General features: G+C 46.2%; 2 protein-coding genes across 2 annotated transcripts; one reads left to right on the forward strand and one right to left on the reverse strand.

Annotated features, from left to right (window-relative positions):
• Nucleotides 1-986: 986 nt before the first annotated feature.
• On the reverse strand, nucleotides 987-7,067 carry DYRK3 (dual specificity tyrosine phosphorylation regulated kinase 3; the record flags this gene model as incomplete). Its single annotated transcript, XM_084275785.1, has 3 exons — nucleotides 987-2,570; nucleotides 6,097-6,212; nucleotides 7,028-7,067. 3 exons carry the CDS (start codon nucleotides 7,065-7,067, stop codon nucleotides 999-1,001), a joined length of 1,728 nt encoding a protein of 575 aa, XP_084131911.1. The 3' UTR covers nucleotides 987-998.
• A 634-nt stretch (nucleotides 7,068-7,701) lies between these two features.
• Nucleotides 7,702-18,405, forward strand: EIF2D (eukaryotic translation initiation factor 2D). Its single transcript, XM_084275771.1, has 15 exons — nucleotides 7,702-7,819; nucleotides 8,680-8,870; nucleotides 9,582-9,665; nucleotides 11,731-11,821; nucleotides 12,468-12,575; nucleotides 13,181-13,470; nucleotides 13,644-13,761; nucleotides 14,177-14,222; nucleotides 14,770-14,873; nucleotides 16,018-16,176; nucleotides 16,495-16,584; nucleotides 16,690-16,785; nucleotides 17,678-17,798; nucleotides 17,909-18,083; nucleotides 18,189-18,405. Exons 1-15 carry the CDS (start codon nucleotides 7,764-7,766, stop codon nucleotides 18,257-18,259), a joined length of 1,800 nt encoding a protein of 599 aa, XP_084131897.1. The 5' UTR covers nucleotides 7,702-7,763; the 3' UTR covers nucleotides 18,260-18,405.

Genomic DNA, 18,405 nt, shown 5'->3' on the forward strand with positions numbered 1-18,405 from the left:
CACTTGTCTGATAGAGGTGGCATGTTTGCTGTTTATTAAAAGAGCTCCATGTAATTCAATGGAATTCATTCTATGTTAAAAAGTAGGGTTTTTTTTCAATGACCAGAATCTCAAACACGTATATAAACAGCTCTTTAAAGTCCAACGCTTTTGTTTTGGAAACACCACAGGAAAACAAACACACACACACCTGGCAGAAGTGATGATTTAAGTCTGAGCTCCAAAGAAACACCTAAATGACTCATTACTCCTGAACAAACTGGCCCACACTTGTGACAGACCAGTCCTGATCTTGAGTTCCCCTACCAGCTTTCAGGGGAAATAGCAAGTGTACAGAAGTGAGTAGTTTTGTTTAGATATATCCTGTGTTTCATGGCATCTCTGTGTCCCTCTGGGAAAAAAAAAAACCTAAGTTGGATAATAAAAATTCAGCACCAAATTCCTTTGGTGTCTACATATTTAAAAAGAAAAAATCCCAGTTGGGATAGGTAAGGGAAAAGCAGTGCAGAGAAATAAAACTCTTCACACATAATTTAGCAACTTGCAAGTAAGTTCCTAATGCATAACATTAACACATTTGTGCTTCTGACAAGAGGTGTAAAAACTCCCCAGAATAAAAAGAGTTCAGTTGGAGATTAACTGAAAGTAGGTATTTGAAATCAGTTTCTCTTGCTGCCTGGAGCAAAAGAATCTGTTAAACCATCCTGATAAGAAAGTCTGAATTCTAAAAAGAGTGTTATTAAACAGCATGCCTGCTAAACTGTCCTCAACAGCTGAGCTGACCTACCCAGGATCGTAATATGCACCATGTTGTGAGGGAAACAACTGGATAAAGTTAGCCCTTTAAACCTGTATGTTCTGACCAAAGTTGTTATATTCAAGATTTAGCCTCTAATAAAAAGTAAATCCATTAAAAACCTCTGCATTTAACTTCCTTACACATCATCAACAAACAATTAAAACACAAGGTGTGCATTCTGGGAGTAGGTAATTCTCTATTAGCTGACGAGTTTGGGTAGCACAGTGCACAGAGGTATGCTGCCGTTGGAGTCGGATGTTAAGTTAGCCCTCAGCTTGTTGGCTACTCCAACCACAGGAGGCAGCTTGGAACCTATTCCTGTGAAAGAACTTGTGTAGCCAGAAATCCTTTTGCTGGAGGTTTTATCAGTGCTGGGTGGTTTGGGCAGGCGTTTACAAATCCAAGGGTGCCTTAAAGCTTGACTCGGAGTCATGCGTGCTGCAGGGTCCCAGCTCAGGCATTCCTTTAAGAACTCTATGAACAAGGGATCATCACAGCCTTTCAGTGCTGTCACCCAGTCTTTGTTCCCTGGAGCACCTCGTATTTTACCCCGGCGTGACCGACTCCCAGTGAGGGTCACTCTTCCATCCGCATGCGTCGTTACAGTGCAGTAGCGAGGGTGACCCTTCGAGTTGATGAAGTTCTTCGCTCGCTTGGATTGATCCAAAAGCTTCTGAGGAGGCATCCCAAGAAGTTCCATCATACAAGCCAGTTGGTCTCCCTCATCCTCTCCAGGAAAAAGAGGATATCCAGTCAATAGCTCCACCAGGATACAGCCGAAACTCCACATGTCTATGGGCATCCCATAGCGACTTCCCAAAATGACCTCTGGCGCCCGGTAAAATCGGGACTGGATGTATGTGTAGACTCTTTGGTGCTCAAAACAGCTGGACCCAAAATCTATAACCTTGATACCACTCCTCCCTTGCTGTTTTAGGAGGATGTTTTCTGGCTTCAAGTCACAGTGTATGATTTTATTTCTATAAAGAGCATCCAAACACTGCAGTATAGAGTGAGCGAACTTGCGTACCAGTTGGATACTGAAGCCCTGAAACTTATTCCTTTTGATCAGCTCATACAGGTTCATGCTCAAGAGTTCAAAGGTCATACAGATGTGGTTCCGAAAGGTGAAGCTTTCCAGCATGTGAATAACATTCATACTGCCTGTTTTATCCTGCTTCTTCAGATGCTCCAGAATCCGGATTTCTTCTGCCGCTTGGCGATGGAACCTCTTTTCGTTACGAACCATCTTTAAGGCTAAGTGCTGGTGGAGTTTGTGATCATAAACCTTAGCAACCTGTCCAAAACTGCCTTTCCCAATGATTTTGAGTACTTCATACCGGTAAGCAAGATGGTCATGGGGCACGTGGATGTAGCTGCCTTGGTCGTCATCATAACCTCCATTGTTGGGACCACCAATAACTCCTTGTCTCTTTTTCGCAGCTGGACCCACAAAGTAGATTTCAGAGAAGTTCAGGATCTCCTGCTGCTCATAAGCAGATAACTGGTGTTTGTACTGTTTGACAGCCTGCTCTGGAGCTTGGGAAATGGCTTTATGTGCTTTAGAGGAACTACTACCACCTTTAGAAGTGCTTATGCTCTCTATGCTTTTATCTTTCGTCAGGGAAGGAAGAGATCTTTCTGAACCAGTAATGCCTGCAGGCTGAAGAGTGCTGCTCCTTCTGTTGCCAGAGTCCTCAAATAGCTGCTCCACTTTGACCTGACTTCCACTCAGAGGGTGATCCTTCATTGCCAGCTTGTTGCTAGAAACCTACAGATGGAAAACAGACCAGAAAAAAAAAAAAAAGCTTTACTTTCCCTTTTAAAGCACAGACTAAGAATAAAATCAATCCCCTCCAAAGGCAAGAACATTAACATAACAGGCCTTGCATTTCTATTAGCAACAGATATAAAATGCTGGACCTAAACTAACTCAGGTTACAGAGGGAGCTATGGAAAGGGACACAAAGAGAAGGCAACTCACTGAAAGGAGCACTCACACAAGTGTAGGGGATTTTTAAGTCCATAAAGGGTAAACCCTAGAGAGTCAAACATTCAAACAAGGACACAACACCTATCTCTACTAGCACACACGTGGTCAGCAAGAGGCCAGGGGAGCAGCTATGTTTAGCTTTAAACGTGGGTGCAGCAAACACAGCCAGTGACAGATGCAACCTGCACCTGTCTGACACATGCAAAACAACATGGATGTGCAGAGAAGCCTCAGGAGCGCTGGGAAGACAAGTGTGCCAAAGGAAGACAAAGAAAGGACAGCAGAGTGACACAAGGCTGGTGTAACCAAGGAGTGAGTGAGGATGACAGAGCCAAACAAGATGAACCACACCATTATTTTGGTTTAAAAAAAGATGTTTTCTCTTTGGAAGGGAAAATGCCATCATAGCCACAGTTTTTAGAATCAGGATAGCTCCACAATTATCTTAAGACAGGCTTGGAAGCTTTGAATAAAATCTCCCTTACTCCACTTTGTTGACAGTAGTCTGCAACCACTGCCTCTTACTGCCATATGTTAAAATATTTACATCTGAGATGAATGCGTAGAAGGTGAGAAAAGCACTGTGAGATTCTCCAAGCTTGTAATTTTTAGAAATTATTAAATGCTCAACTGCCTGGAGTTCACTTGAACAGCAGTTATTTCCCTTCCTTACTCACTGACAGACAGCAGAGAGGTGTCGTGGTATCCCATGCTACACTAAAGCCATGGCTAGAGTAGCAACATCTGTTTTCCATTTTATCCTTTAATCTAAAAATAAAGATTTGAGACACATGCCAAACCGAATCCCTGAAAACCAAAATAACTACAGGGGAATCAAACAAAAATATATATATAAATAAACCTGCAGATCCACAGCAATAAAACCAAATTCCTTTCTAGCTACACACAACACAGCATCTCAGCACAGCCAGTAAATAAGGGAAGTGAATGTTCTTGCCAAAAACAACTACACACGTATCTTTTAAGAGTCTGTCTGTCTGTTGGTGCTCCTTGGAACGTTACCTCTTGCTCACAAGCACAGAAACTGGGCATTTCCTGCAGCAGTCAGTCCTTAGCAATGGTGAGTAGGGGCTATTGGATGTATCCTACTAAGTTCCACTACTCCTCTGAGTCCTATCAACCCCAAAATACAGCTCACTCAGAGGCACGCCTTTCCAGAGAGAAACAACAACAAAGCCCAACCCCGGTAACTAGAATAAACGCCTCTTTCTTGGAGCCTGGCTGAACCTCAGAGATAAGAATGACATATTTTCAGCACTGGCTACAGGAGTCCAGCAGACTCAAACAGTCAGTTTACAAATAAACAGTGAACATAAGCACAGCACAAAGTTCATGTTTATCTTCCAGTTTTCCAAGGGGGTGAGAGGGAGGGGGGAACCAAACCAAAACAAGCCTGTCCTCCTACAGGAGAAGTCTACTTCTCACCTTTGCAATCAAAACTTGATATTCCCCCTACTTCAATTGTGTGCACAACAGAAGTGGCTTTTTATCTGCTTATCACTGTGATTGGAGCAGACACAGCCGCACCTTTGCGGGTGACAACTGCAGGTTGTATCAGCAGGGCTCTGTGGAGCAGCCTTCTCCAGCTGGATGGATGAACAAGGCTCCTGCATTGCAGGAATGTTACTCTTTACATCCATTTCTTTCAACTGTTTGATTCCCAGCCTGAATGTCATCAATTGGAGCAGGGTGATAAAGCACTACAGCCTGGCAGAGCACTGCAGCCACACGTTCCCTCTTCAGGAACAGGAGTGACTCCCCGATTGCTGCTTGGAGCAAACACTTCACCCCTTAGAATCCCTAAATAAACAAGGAATCCATGATTTCATTTATCCTGGAACTCTATTTTAATGAGGGAACTATGGCTTTGGATCTCAAACTCAACTGAGCACTCACAAAGCAGCCAGGACTAAACTCTCCTCAGAGGACTACCGAAATCATTTGCCACTCTGACAGTCAGACACAAATATAGACCCATCTTAACTCACACCCAATAGAGCTGCACGTGAAGTCAGATGACTTCTGGGTACCATCAGCTCTCTTTCAACAGCTTTCTTGTACAAATCACAGGCTGCACAGGTTTTGCCTTATCAATAAAGTGCCATTAGCTGCCAAGAAATCAGACTGACAGTGCAAGCCATGTGTCATCATGGCAACACTTGGCATTTTTATAATCCTTAACCTTGCTTTAGGGAAGGCTTGATGGACAAAACACAACAAATAAGATACACCAGAGGAACAAAATACTCAGTGTCACATTCACATTGAACAGGATGATTCAGTTCTACCTATTTCTGTTCATTTATGAACATCTGTAGTTACACTGTGACTGCAGTTGCAAAGTTCCTACACCCCAGGACAACAACTCACAACCTGCTACTCACCACTCTTCAAACTACTACTCACTAAATCCCTAAGGTTCTTCTGCTATCCCTTGATATTGCCAGACAGGGAAAACACAGAACCCATGCTGCTGAGTTTGCTCAGTGACTGGCACAGACCACATGTATTTTGTTACAATACATTCCCACAAGGTGATGATTTTTAAATGCATCTCAGCAAAATGCCCATTTTTACATTTTACAGAGTGGGTTTTTTAAAGCTGAAGCTCCTTCACTTCAACAGGAGTCAAAACACCCTGAAAACCCACATAAAGGTCACATTACTGTACAGCTAAGCACGATCACTACTGCTCAGCTAAAGCAAATTAAGGAAAGATCTCATCACCCCACATCTGCTGAGGAAATGCAGCACTTAGGAAGCAGCCCTTTAACACCTTCAGTCCATAAAGAGTTATTTTTCTAGGGGAGGGAGCAGCAGATAACGCCAGTTTTCAGAGGGGAGAGATACTTCTGTAAGCTGTTTGGCAGGCAGGCAAACTCACACTGATCCTTCTGCTGTTTGTACGTACTTATCTCTGGGAATTTTTATGAGGGAAACTAAAATGGAAACGTGCAGGAGCTGAAGCAAAGCACGTGTGGCTGTACACACTTATCCACGTAGCAGGTGACACGGTGGAACACTTCAACCTCTTGTAAAGTAACTCTTGATTAAAACACGAGCAGAGGAGAGCAAGAGAGGATTTCTGAGGCTGCCCAGTTCAACGTGGAACGCAGCACCCCATCTTCATGTTTGGTGAAAGCAATAATGTTAGTAGGCTACTACAAAGCTGCAATGACCCACTTTTTAAACTCATTCTCTACAGGGAGATACCCAACTCATTGCATAGTTCTCAAGGCCACACAACACAACGCGAAGACCCAGACGACTTGAAAATACTCACGTTAGATCTTCCAAGGGAAGGAAGTGCCGAGGGGCTGTGTTCTTCATTTGTAGGCTCTTGGTACCTAATCTGATCTATCCTCATATAGGAGTCATACAATCCATCTCCAAACCTGGCTGGAAAGGTCCCATATACAGACCAGTTAGTTACAACAATTCACACCGATAGAGACAAACGCATCTGGCTCAGCCCGTCTGCAGGATCATCACTTCTCATTCATTTATTAAACCACCTCCACCGCTGACCTGTGGCTGCATTTTAATACCACAACAGAGTGCACAGCTCTTGGGAAATCTTAATTTGTGGCACTTTTAATTTAGAGCTTCTCTCTTTTCTTTTTTTTTAATCAACTTTTCCCGCTGCACATACATACCCTCAGGCAGCATTACCCAGCACACTCCCCTTCTCTCCCTTAAGTAGGATAATCCCGAACTAGCCCCGATGAGAGCCACGCCAGAAAACGAGCCTACGCTTAAATACTTGATAGGACTATCCCTCAAAGTAGGTTATCCTTTAAAAATGATATGTGGGAATCAGTTAGCAGATTTACAGCAAAGGGGGGGGGGAGTCTGGGGGAGGGAGGTCGCGTCGTTCCGCACCGGAACTGTGGGCAAAGATTCTTAAAGAACTTGAAATCGCTGCGTTTAACGCAACCGGCTCCGCAACGGGGCTGGGCGGGTTCGTGAACGGGACAAACCACGGGGGGAGCGGGGCGAGACGGGCTCTCAGGAGGGTGCCCCGGCCGGCCCCGGAGGGCTTCCCAGGGAGCTCCCCTGCCATCCCCGGCCCACCGCCCCGCGCTCCCCCGCGGGCCCTCCCCTGAGGCACCCCCGTGGCCGCCGCCGGGGCGCAGCGGGGAGGGCCCAGCGGCCGCCTCAGCCCGTTCCCTCCCTCCCTCCATCCCGGCCCGGCCCCGCGGCCGCCGCCTCACCTGCACCGAGGGGTGCCTCCGGCTTCCTGCCCAGCAGCATGGTGGCGGCGGGGGATCAGCCCCCATCCCCCGCCGGGCCCCGTACCGCCGCCTGCCCACGCTCCGCCGTCCAGCGCCGCCGCTGCGGGCGGCGAGGCTCCGGTCAGGCTGCGGCCGCCCGCCACTGGCCCGGCCGTTGCCACGGGAACGTCCCTCCGCCCGCCGGCGCCTGCGCAGGGGCGGCGCGGAGCGGGCCGGATGGGGGCGGGGGGGGTAGCCGGGGAGCGGGGCCTCGCCGCCCCGGCAAGGGCCGGGAAGCGTCCGGGCGCCGTCTGCTCGGCAAAGTTACGTTCTTAACTCCGCATCCGAAGCCTTCGGGACTCGCTGCCCGTTCCTCGCCCCTCTCCCCCCGCAGCGTGTCTGCTGCTGCTGCTCCCGCCGCGGGAGACCCCCCCGCAGAACAAAGCACGAGCGTTCGGGGAGAGGAAAAGGCTCCGTGCGGAGAATCCCGCACCGCCCGCGGGCTCGGGCAGCCCGGAGGCCCCACAGCCATCGCCTCCCGGGGCGGGAGGAGCCGAGGCGCGCCGCGGGGAGCCCCCCGGGCCGGTGGGAGCGGTGTGGGTGGGAAGCACCGGGCGGGCCGAGCGAGGCCGCGGGGAGGCGGTTTCCACCCGGACGCTTTTGTACCGCAGGACGGCGCCATGGCGGCTGCCGCGGCCTGAGGGGAGCGCGGCGCCGGCCGGGGCGCGGGCCCGCCATGTTCTGCAGGGCGTTCCGGGTGAGATCCAACACCGCCATCAAGGGGTCCGACCGGTGAGTGCCGGGGCCCGAGCCCCCCCCGCCGCGCCGATGGGGAGAGGCCCGGAGGCGGGCGGCCGCGCACCGCCGTGGGGATCGGGCAGCCCCACGCTGGGCCCTCGGCCCGCAGCCGTTCGCCGGCCGTGTCGGTGCCGAGCTGGAGACGGCGGCGGGGTGGGGGGGGCGGCAGCGGCGGTGCGAGCGGGGCAGGGGTGCGGGGACAGGCCCGCAGCCCCGGCCGCTGGCACCGCGGGCTTGTCATAACCCAGAGCCGCCGGCCCGAGGGCCACGGGCGCCCTTCTCTCGGCCGGGCTTAAGCCAGTCTCCGCGCCGAGGCCGAGCCGAGCCTGCCTTTTGTTCTTGCTGGGCCGACCTGCCGACCGACACGTTTTAGATTCACTCTGTGAACGATAAAACCGCCCTGTGCTGGCCACCGGGTCTTGAATGTCTATTAAAGATGAGAGGGGGGGGGGGACACGACAATGCGGCCGCCCCCTGCCCCTCCCTGAGCGGGGCTGTGGGTGACAGGCCGGGCTGAGCGAGCCTGACGCTCCCAGGTGGTGCTCTGGAGCTCAGAGCAGCAGTGACATGACAGTGCTGAGAAAACGAGAGGCAAAGGCAGCAACAGGAGCGGTAAGCAGTTATTTATGGAAAAATACAGCGGGGATAAGCATGTTTGGCCTTTTCCTGGTGTTCTTCCAGCACTAACCACTCTCGCTTGTAAACCTGGACACAAACACTGCAAATTATCTTCAATTAAGAAGTGGGAACCTCACCAACAGCCATCAGGATAGTAGTACTTGCTGCCCTGGGACTTACTGTGAGAGCTGGGTTAGGCAGCTTTGTAACACAGTCTGTGGTTTTATCATTTACAGGAGAAAACTGCGAAGTGACGTTGCGGCAGCTTTTCCAACCCTTAGTGCTGAACAGTTAACCGAGTTTATTCCAAACAAGGAAGAGCTTAATGTCATCAAAATATACTCCCACAAAGGGGAAGCTGTCACGGTTTACACGAACAACCGGAATCCAATACTGTTTGAACTTGAGAAAGCTCTCTATCCAACAGGTATGGGGAGTGGACTGGAATAATCCTCCCTCTTTACTTCCTGAGCACCACCAGCCTTTCTCTCACCAGATTTCCTCGTGTCTCTCTTACGTACTTAACCCTCTCCCTGTAGTATCAGTACGCTTGCTAATCGTTAATGCATTTATTCTACTGACATCTTTGTGAAATCAGTGACATTTCTGGATTCTTTATGGGGAAAAAAAGGGAAAAAAACAAAGGAAATTGAGGTGCTGAGACATTATAAAGCAGGAAACATAGTTTGAAGTCATAGTTCAGCATCTTAGCCCCTGTTCTCTCTTGCCCACTGCAGGGTGTAACTCCCAAGCAGCATGATGTCTGTTTCCAGGCAGGGCTAGAATTAGGCAATTAATTGCTCTGATGCTCTGTACTTTTATTTTTTCCATGCCCAGCAATTCTTCCCTGTTGGAGCAGCATTCTAGCTCAGAGTGTCCCTGATTTAAGGAGAATAGTTTAAATATTCATCTATATCCTTCATAAAAATTCACAGGAGCATGAATTTGGCAGATTATTTTTCCTCATCACATCTACTAATTATTGTAGGCTTGTTCTGCCTTCAGATTTCTCAATTACTCCAGGAGAGTGTTTAGGTGTGACTTAATGTTGTGCTGCTTAGTCTTAAAGAGGGAAAAAAGCAACAGCTGGAGAAGTTTTTAACGCTGCATCTTTAAACTTGGTTCTGTTTTGGCACAGTGTACACGCTGTGGGTCTACCCAGATCTTCTCCCTGCTTTCTCAACATGGCCCCCTGTGCTACAGAAGCTAGCTGGAGGAGCAGGTAAGAGGACTGGAGCTTGGTCACCTTGTGTTGCAAAAAAGGAGTTGCCTTCAGGGTTTGTTTTGATGGTGTCTTTCCCAATAGCAAAAAGATACCTGAAAGGAGAGAGGAAAAAAGGTATAAAGAATAAGTATTCACCAAGTAACTCATGGTGATACCCTAAAAAGGAAAATAAATCAGCTGTGAAGTTTGTGAATGGAAGTAGGTTAAGCTGTTGAAATGTGGGAACCTCTTCCATGTGGGAGTCTTGGATTTGGAAGTATCTTCTCAGGGTGCTCAGCAACGCTGAATCGGGGCACAGAACTGCCTGTGTCTCTGTCTTTGGTCTGTCTTTTTTACACCTTCCCTTGAGCAGCTGAGTTCCTTTGCTGCCACCCTGCTTCCTGGCAATTCAGAGGTGAAGTAGCTTATCCTAGGGATAAGAACTGGATGGGTATTGGAACCTACAGTTGTAATTGCTGTCAAGTAAATTGTGGATTGTGCAGCGAGGTTGTGTTTGAATTCCTGGATTACTGGCTCTACCACCCAATTATGGATCAAGACTAACAAGATAGGAGTCTATTTTCTGGAACCCTCTTTGGATGCACTTCAGAGTCAGGTGAATCAGGTCTTTATAAACTTTAAATTGCAGAACTGCTCAACCAGAAAAAGATTAAACTTCAGCTGCTGCAGCCTTGGTCTGTAAATGGAAGAAGACACATCTTTTTTCCATTACACAGCACCTAAAACAGAATTCAAGTCCCTCTGTTTACTTTGTTTGCTTCTGGTGAAATAAAGTGCTTGAATGTGTAGCTGTGATAGGCATCAGAGCCTTGCTGCTGACTTGTAGTGACCTAGTTTCTGGGAGGGAAAGAAAAAAAAGGAAGGTCTTGCTAATAGGAGAAGGACATTGATGAAAGAGGGCTGCAGGTCATTCATCTCCCGTGGCAACCAGGCTACCTCTGCTAGGATCCAAAGATAAGAAGCTGGCCACTGAGACAATGGCCAACAAAGGCAGAGGGGAGAGGTAGAGCCACATCTCAGAAGAGGAAAGGGATGAGGCTGTCCAGCGCTGCACACATGGAGGGAGCTGATTTAGGGAGCATTCAGTTACAAAGAGGAGAAGCAAGGCAGTGCTATTCCTGATCCCTGTCCCATGAATTCAGATATCTGCTGTCTGCCTAAGTTATTTGTGTGATACACACTCCTGCCCTTGGGAAGGTCTTCCTGTGATTTCTGTCCTCACAAGATGTGGAGCCTTGTTTGCAATGGCAGAGTTCATTCTAGATTTGCTGAAAGGTGTGATAATGAATAGGAGGAAAAATGTATTTGCCACCTTCAGCATACACATTAAATCTGTGGTGCTGAGAGAGAAGTGAGATGCCTTCAAAACTAAACCAGGCAACACAGGTCAGTCCAGGACACTGCTGGCTCTAGGCAGTTAGAGCTGCTGTGAGGGAGAGCAGATGCTCTTTACATAATTTGGTGATGATGTGATGTGCAGCATGGAAAACTCTTCTGTACTCACATGCCAGTCTGTTCATCCCAGGTATGGAAAGCAGAAGGAAGCTCACAGGAAGGTTTACAGGTAGCAAGGAGATAAGTAAAGCTGCTGCTTCATGCTGAGGAGTGTTCACAGCTGAGTGCAAGCTGTTGTGTCAGATCAGGAGGGCTGGGTAAGCAGTGACAAATTTTAGGTGATTCTTCAGGGAGAGAGCTGCTGTGTTAACCTGTCCTTGGGACAGGGAAGAGGAAAGGGGGGGTAGTTCCAGACACATCTTGTTCCTTTCTCCTTCCCTGTCATTAAGGAAGAGTAATGATTCCAAGGGTGGGAGCTCTTACCTGTTAAAAGCTGCTCCCTCTGTGCCTGACAGGGCAAGGCTTTGGGGATGTTCCCTTGTGACTTGGATCCTCCACAAGGTGGTAGCAAGAAGCGCTGCCTTACTAGGAGAAACAGGGTTTTATCTGGCCTGTGCTCAGCTATTAACAGGCGTGTGTTTCTGCTGAGTAACAGGAGGGGTAGGGCTGGAGGAGGTAGTGGCTGAGGCTTTCATTGAGAAATGGATGTGCTTGATTCTTCCTTCAGACCTGATGCTGCCAGGAGTTGTAGTGCCATCTTCTGGCTTCCCTCAAGTGGAGCGGGGCACGCTCTGTGCTGTCACCCTCTTGGGAAACAGGTAGGGAGCTTTCTCCATGCATATCTTTTCTGAACAACTGAAATTGAAATGAAGCTGGGTTTGTTTTTTTTAACAGGAGGACTCTGGGGCTTTTGAGGAAATAAAAGCAGAATTTTTCTTAGGCATCTGATGGGCCTAAACAGTGGAAGATAACACAGAAAAATCCCACTTAAGCATCTGGGTTAGGATGTTTGAGTTTGGGTGGAGAGCTTTGCAAATCTTCTGGACTTGGGGGTTGGGGGAACACCTGGTAGATTTGTTTTGAGATAGGGTAATTTTTTTTTAACAACAGATTGTAATTCTACACAGTTGTCTTTGTGTATGAGGAAAACCAGAGTGGTGAATTTTAGCAGTGCTAAAGCTGTTGGGTGTGACCCATGCTGTTAGTCCCTTTGGACAGTGCTTGTGCTTTATTAAAGCAAACAGTGTGTCCCTGCACACCTCCTTGGGGTTCTCTGGAAGACTTTACAGACCTGAGAGATGGGGCAAAGCCAGAAAACACCTGGATGTTTTAAGAATAATTTAAAAAAAGGTTGTAAAGAAGATGATGTAGTAAAAGACATGCAGTATGTCACACAGCCTGTCTTTGTCCAAGTAGCACAGTGTACTTGTGCTGCCCTGCTGTAACTCTCCCTTCTTTTCCCAGAGCTCCAGTAGCAGTTGGAGTTGCCACTATGTCCACTGCAGAGATGCTGGCTGCAGGGATGAAAGGGAAGGGCTTTGTGGTGTTGCACACTTACACCGATCACCTCTGGTGGGTATATTGCCAGGCATTTGGTAAAATATTTACTAAAATAAAAGCTTTTAATAAATCCTGTTGTATTGATTTATTTGTGTACAGTTTAGCTATGCCTATTATTGAGGTTTCAGCAACATGTTTTTGCTGACCACACTTCTCTGACAGAAGCAGGTGTCTGTCCTGGTATTTATCCATGACAGACATAATGGTCAGAAATAGCTATATTAAGCTACCCACTTGATTCAGTTCCTTCAACCTGAGTGCAATTATTATATAAATGCTGCTGGAACATGCCTGTTACTCTGATTTTAGAAAATCTTGCTCTCTAAGAAGTGAACATTGAATCATTTTTGCTTAAAAATGGTCAGATGTGCCAGTCTCAGCCAAATGAATGAGTTGCTCTGCATTTAGATCTAACTGGTTTTAAATTAAGATTCATGGGGGGGACATAGAGTTTATGGAAGAAGATGAATTAAAAATAGGTGTTAGAGTTTTGAGAATGCAGAAGAAGATCCATGCAATTGCCAGTGCCCTTTAATCAGGGTGATGTTTGTGAATTGTCCTGTGGGTTTCAAAGCAGTAAACAGAAGGCTATGTTACCCTTTTTCTTCCTTTTATAGGGAATATGGTGACAAATCTTATCCTCCTACCTTAGCTCCCTTGGTAACAGATCCTGCTGAAAAGGAGAGTGCTGAAGATGAGGATGAGATGGAGGAGAAAGAGTCTGTCATCAGCTTCTCCCCTGACCCACTGCAGCAGGTGGACGTGGGTGATTTGAGCCTGAAGGAGCAAGAGGGCTGTGCAGTGCTGCTGGGGAAGGAGGAACTCCATGAGAACAAAGATGCAGAAGCAGCTGAAGATGGTAGCACAGAGGTTCAGCAGGAAACCGAAGACAGGAGGACCCCACAAGGTATTTTTGCATGCAGGTGAACAAACTGTGCCCCTTTGTTTGCTGAAGCCCTTGCTCATGATGTAGATTATTGTGCATTCTGGACAGCTGCTCTCTGTGGCCTGAAAGAACTGACTGCAGTGTTCTGAAAGGCAGAGTACTCATGGCTTACTTGTCCTTTTTTTTCCCTGCAGAGCAAATGGATGCATTATTTAATCAGTGCTTTTTTCATGCCTTAAAATATAAAGTGAAGAAGTCAGATCTCCCTCTGCTTACCAGCACATTTCTACGCAGCCATATGTTCTCATGCTGGTATGTGGTAAGAAGATTGTCTTTGGATTTGCTTGCTGGTATTTGGCTTTAAAACTGTGGAGATGAAGTTTTTGACTTAAAAGGAGCCAGAATTCACTCTTTTATCTAAGGTTTTCTAAAAATGCTGCTTAATCTTACATCAGATACTTTGGTGTAAGGACTGTCCAGTCCAGGATATGCACTTGGCAGCAAACTTGAGTTGTCTGGCATTTGTTTCAAGATTGCCACTTAAGTGGCCATTTGCTACCCACAGAAACATCAGTACTAGTTTCACTTATGTTCTCTTCATTAACTTGTTTGAAGTAATTCCCCATGATTCATATTTTCACTGTTAAACTTCTAGCATAAGTAGCAAGATTTAAGAAGAAATGAAGGGTGACTTATAACTAAAGGACTTGTAAAAATCTATTTATAGCCCCACTGGACAACAACTGGACATAAAGAAATCAAGCTATAAGAAGGTGAGATTATTTTTGTTAGTTTTTGGATTAATTTAACAAAGAAATTGAATGGGAGGAAAAGGTTGGAATCCAAATTGTTCAAGTGTTAGTAAAACAGACAAACAAAAATCCCCAAGAAGCTGTTCTTAAAAGCCAAGTTCTTTTTCTCAACTCTCTGCTCCTGTGGGGTCCAGAGAGAAAACTAATTGTCCTGAGAGCAGGAGCATTGATCTGCTGTTAAGGAACAAAATGAAGAGAAAGGAGATGATTTTGTTCCTCTTGTGTAGATGACAAGCACCTTGCCAAAGATCTGACAGCCCTCCATGTGAAGTGTACCATGAATTGGCTGAGAAGTTCAGAGAGCAAACAGGGGCAGACCTACAAAGGGAGCACTTGCTTACTCTTAGCTCTTAAACAGTTGCTGCATTTAGAGATGAAAATGTGTGGGGTGTGGGAGGTTTTATAAAGGAAGTTTCTCATTTAACAGGTTACTTTTGGGGCAGTCAGGAACACAGGAACAGGAATTAAAATGCTTGACTCTCCCCTTTCTCTTTGTTGCTTCCTTCAGTTCTCTAAATTCCTGCAATGTATGCAGCACCAGAAGGTCTTACAAGTGAAGGAGCTGAACAAAGGGGTGGAGAGCATCGTAGAAGTGGACTGGAAACATCCTGAGTATGTAGAATATCATAGTCTTTTTTTAAAGAGTTGTTAGTCTCTGAAAGAAGGGGGAGCAGAATCTGCTGCTTCCAGCTCTGTTACCTGTACTCTGCTCATACTCCTGAGGAACTGAGCAGCCCTCATTTCCTAATCTGAAGATGCTCTGAGGGATTTTACACTCTGTTCCTGTACAGCATTGCTTGTTTCCTCTTGTACAGTTCTTCCAGGTAAACTATATTCTTCCTCCTTTACTCAGTGGCACTGAGCATGCTTAAAGTCTAACGACAGATTTCCACCTTTCTTGGTAGTTGTGCATTCATCCTGGGAACTTAACACCAGAAAGGACTGTTAAATGATCTGAAAGCTGAACATGGCTCTTAATGTACACATTTTCCAGCAAAACAGCTTAGAAAATGTTAAAGAGGATTCGATTCATTGCGATTTGTCGCAGTGTTACAGTGAGAAATCTCTGCCTTCCAGTTGGGATGCTAATAAAAGCCTTAGCACATCCAGCCTGTAGCAGGCACGAAGAAGCACATTTCCTTTGGCAGTGTCTTGATAGTTTGTGTGGGTTTGTTGTTGTTGGGGGAAGGGAGGCAAGGAGGGTTGGAGCCCATCAGGCAAATTTCCATCTCTCTCTCAGTGATTATAATAGGATGACTGTTCTGTGCCCTTCCAGTTTAAGCAGGTTTCCTCCTCCCTGTTCCATCTGTGTGCTGGAACTTACCTGGCTAAACAATAGCTCCAATAAAAATAAAAGATGCCACTGCTGCTGAATGAAACTGAAACTGCAGCCTCAGAATGTCACAGAAGATCAAACCAAGCATTTGGCTTTTGATTTTGCAAAGTTAGAACCTAAAAAAAACCCCTAAAAATAATTTGCTGTTTTCCATTACACATACTGATTAGCACAAATACTCTTAGCCTTTTGATTAGTTATTACCCCATTCCTCTGTGTTTCTGTTAGCTGTCTAAGGATTAGTAGTTACATTAAGAGCATCCTACTCCTTTCTTCTGCATATTGGCACATCAGCTCACTGGAATTTCTAACTCACTCCACTGATGAATTGGAGAATATTTCTGTAGATAGTTTTTGGTTTCTCAGTGCAGTGAAGTGGCAAGTTTCAATCCCTTCACTCACACCAAACAATTCTTTCAGCATTAGAGCATTTGCAGTACCTGAAGGGTTTTCTTCAACCTCTGCTGACCAAGACAGGAAGAGTGAAGACAAAGAACAAGCATACCATGCTCCTGAAATTATTCCACTTTATGGGGTCTCAACAAAAATGATCCCACTCTTTCAGGAATCTGGACACAGGTAAGTGTCCTCTCTTCAGCTACTCACTTCTGTACAAGTTCTCCACAGTTCCCTGAAGTTGGGGGTGCCACTGGGGTCATCTTCCCAAACTAGGCTCTCAGAACCAACAGTTACCAACTGAGTTGCTGCTGTGAGCCTTTTGTCTGGTGTACAGCAGCTGGGGTGTAACAAGAAGCGAGTTCCTAGCAGATGTGCTTCAGTACTCAGCTGTTGCTACCAAATTTAGTCAGGGTAGTAGTAGCTGTCTTCTGTCCTTGTGACAGAACCCAACACCTGGCAACTTAAAGTAGTAAGTTTAAAAGTTTTCTTTCTCTTTAGAAAAGGTAGCATCCTCTCAAGCAGTGAGGTGAGAAACATCATCATTAATTACGTGAAGACTAATGAGTTGGTTGATGAAACAAACAAGAAGTAAGTACACCCAGAGGTTGTCCTACCCTGCTTCCACAGGAGATGCCACAGATAGAGGAAACAAGTGAACCTGTTTGCTTCTAATGCCTGTTGTTTGCTTTGTAGCTTTGTGAAGGTGAATGCTGTTCTGTGTGACTGCCTGCTAGATAAATCAGAGCAAGATGAAGTCTCAAACCTTAAATGGGATGACCTCTTGAGCAGGTGACTTCTCCCAATACAGCGTTCTGGTAGTACATACAATGACTGCATCCAACTCAAAGCCACATGCTATTTGAGCTACCTAAGGTGCAACTTCCTACTGGTATTACAAAAAAAACCCATATATATATACAGAGAGCTTCACTTGAAGAATCTCTGATTCTTCACCAAGCATCTGGCAGTAACTATCACTGTTGGGGTTTGAGGTTTTTTATGTTTACCTACTAACCACTTTATCAGGGAAAGCTTCCTAAGCAAACCGTGCCTGGTTCTGTGCATTATCTGTATGTACACAGTTATATGTACACAGCCTTTGCAACAGATAGCCAAATGTGCCCTTTTTAGGCAGCAGTAGCCATCCTGCTCCTTACATGCAGCACAACTTAATGCCCTTATAACCTAAACCTACCTGTTGGCTCCCAGGGGCCTGAGTATGTGACACGAGGCCATTTCTTCTGTGTGCTGATCAGCTTTGCCTAGGTGTCCCCAGCCTCTTACTTGCCTTGAGCTGCTTCGTCACACAACACTTCTGAGGCACCTCCAGCTGTTTCCTTTATTTTTGAAGCCAGGTTTGCTTGTGGGACAATTTATGCTGAATTTTAAACTGAAGTTGCTCCACTGATCTGTGAACAACACAGCTGAACAATCACTTAAAGACAAAATTAAAGAAGGTTTTCCTCTACAAGAATCAGTTCATAAAATTTTACCCATAACAATCTCTAATTTGGACTAGCTTCCTTATAGTGAGTCCCTTTAAATCCTTGCATGAGATACCATGCATTGTCTTCTTAAGATACAAATTCTCCTTGCATATAGAATCTTGTCTTTTGTGCAGCCTCAAAAAGCTGAGGGGCTGCAACAGAAGGGCAGAGTTAACAGTATAAACTTTGTCCAGGTGCCTCGATCGACTGCAGCCCTTACACCAGGTGACATTTTTTGGACAAGAACCTGTTGTGAGGAAAGGAAACATCGAGCCCATCGATATAACCATAGCACAGAGGTCATCAAATAAGAAGGTAAAAAGAGAACTGAAATCATTTGAGTGGAAACCCGGATTCTAAGAGCAGCTTTGGCAGCTGCTTTTTCTGGGATGAGTGATCTTTCCAATAACTATTAACACTTGTAGGTGACAATTATCAAGAACCTTGAGCTGTATGGTTTAGACCCACAGTGTGTGGCCAACGTTCTGCAACAAAAAGTCCAAGCCAGTGCCACCATCACCCCGGTACCAGGATCAAAAGACAGAGTTCAAGTCCAGATCCAAGGCAACCAAATCCATCACCTGGCCAAGCTGCTGCTTGGTAAGTCTGATCTGGAACTGGGCTTGGCCCAGTTACACCAATAATCTGATTTTCCTTCCTGTGCTCTGAATCTTTACCTGAAGTTGACTCTTGGTTGTGTTGCAGAAGAATACCAGCTACCTCGGAAATACATCCAAGGCCTTGAGAAGGCTCCAAAGCTTGGCCGGAAGAAGTAGGAGAAAAATCTACTGTAAGAATGACTCAGATCTCGTTATTTATAGAAGCATTCTGCCAACAAATCAAGGATTATGTACAGGCCCTATCCATTCAAAAATGAGTCTTGGATGTTTACAGTGTCTAGGACTCACCCAGATAATAATAT

This window comes from Gallinula chloropus (genome assembly GCF_964237585.1).
Source record: "Gallinula chloropus genome assembly, chromosome: 27".
Classification (NCBI taxonomy): Eukaryota; Metazoa; Chordata; class Aves; order Gruiformes; family Rallidae; genus Gallinula; species Gallinula chloropus.

What these genes read in the sequence shown, in the direction of transcription:
- EIF2D (XM_084275771.1), top strand. Translation starts at nt 7,764, where the DNA reads ATGTTCTGCAGGGCGTTCCGGGTGAGATCCAACACCGCCATCAAGGGG. An exon ending in GAAAGCTCTCTATCCAACAG is followed by an intron (nt 8,871 to 9,581) that starts GTATGGGGAGTG and finishes GTTTTGGCACAG; the next exon opens with TGTACACGCTGTGGGTCTAC. An exon ending in AGACAGGAGGACCCCACAAG is followed by an intron (nt 13,471 to 13,643) that starts GTATTTTTGCAT and finishes TTTTCCCTGCAG; the next exon opens with AGCAAATGGATGCATTATTT.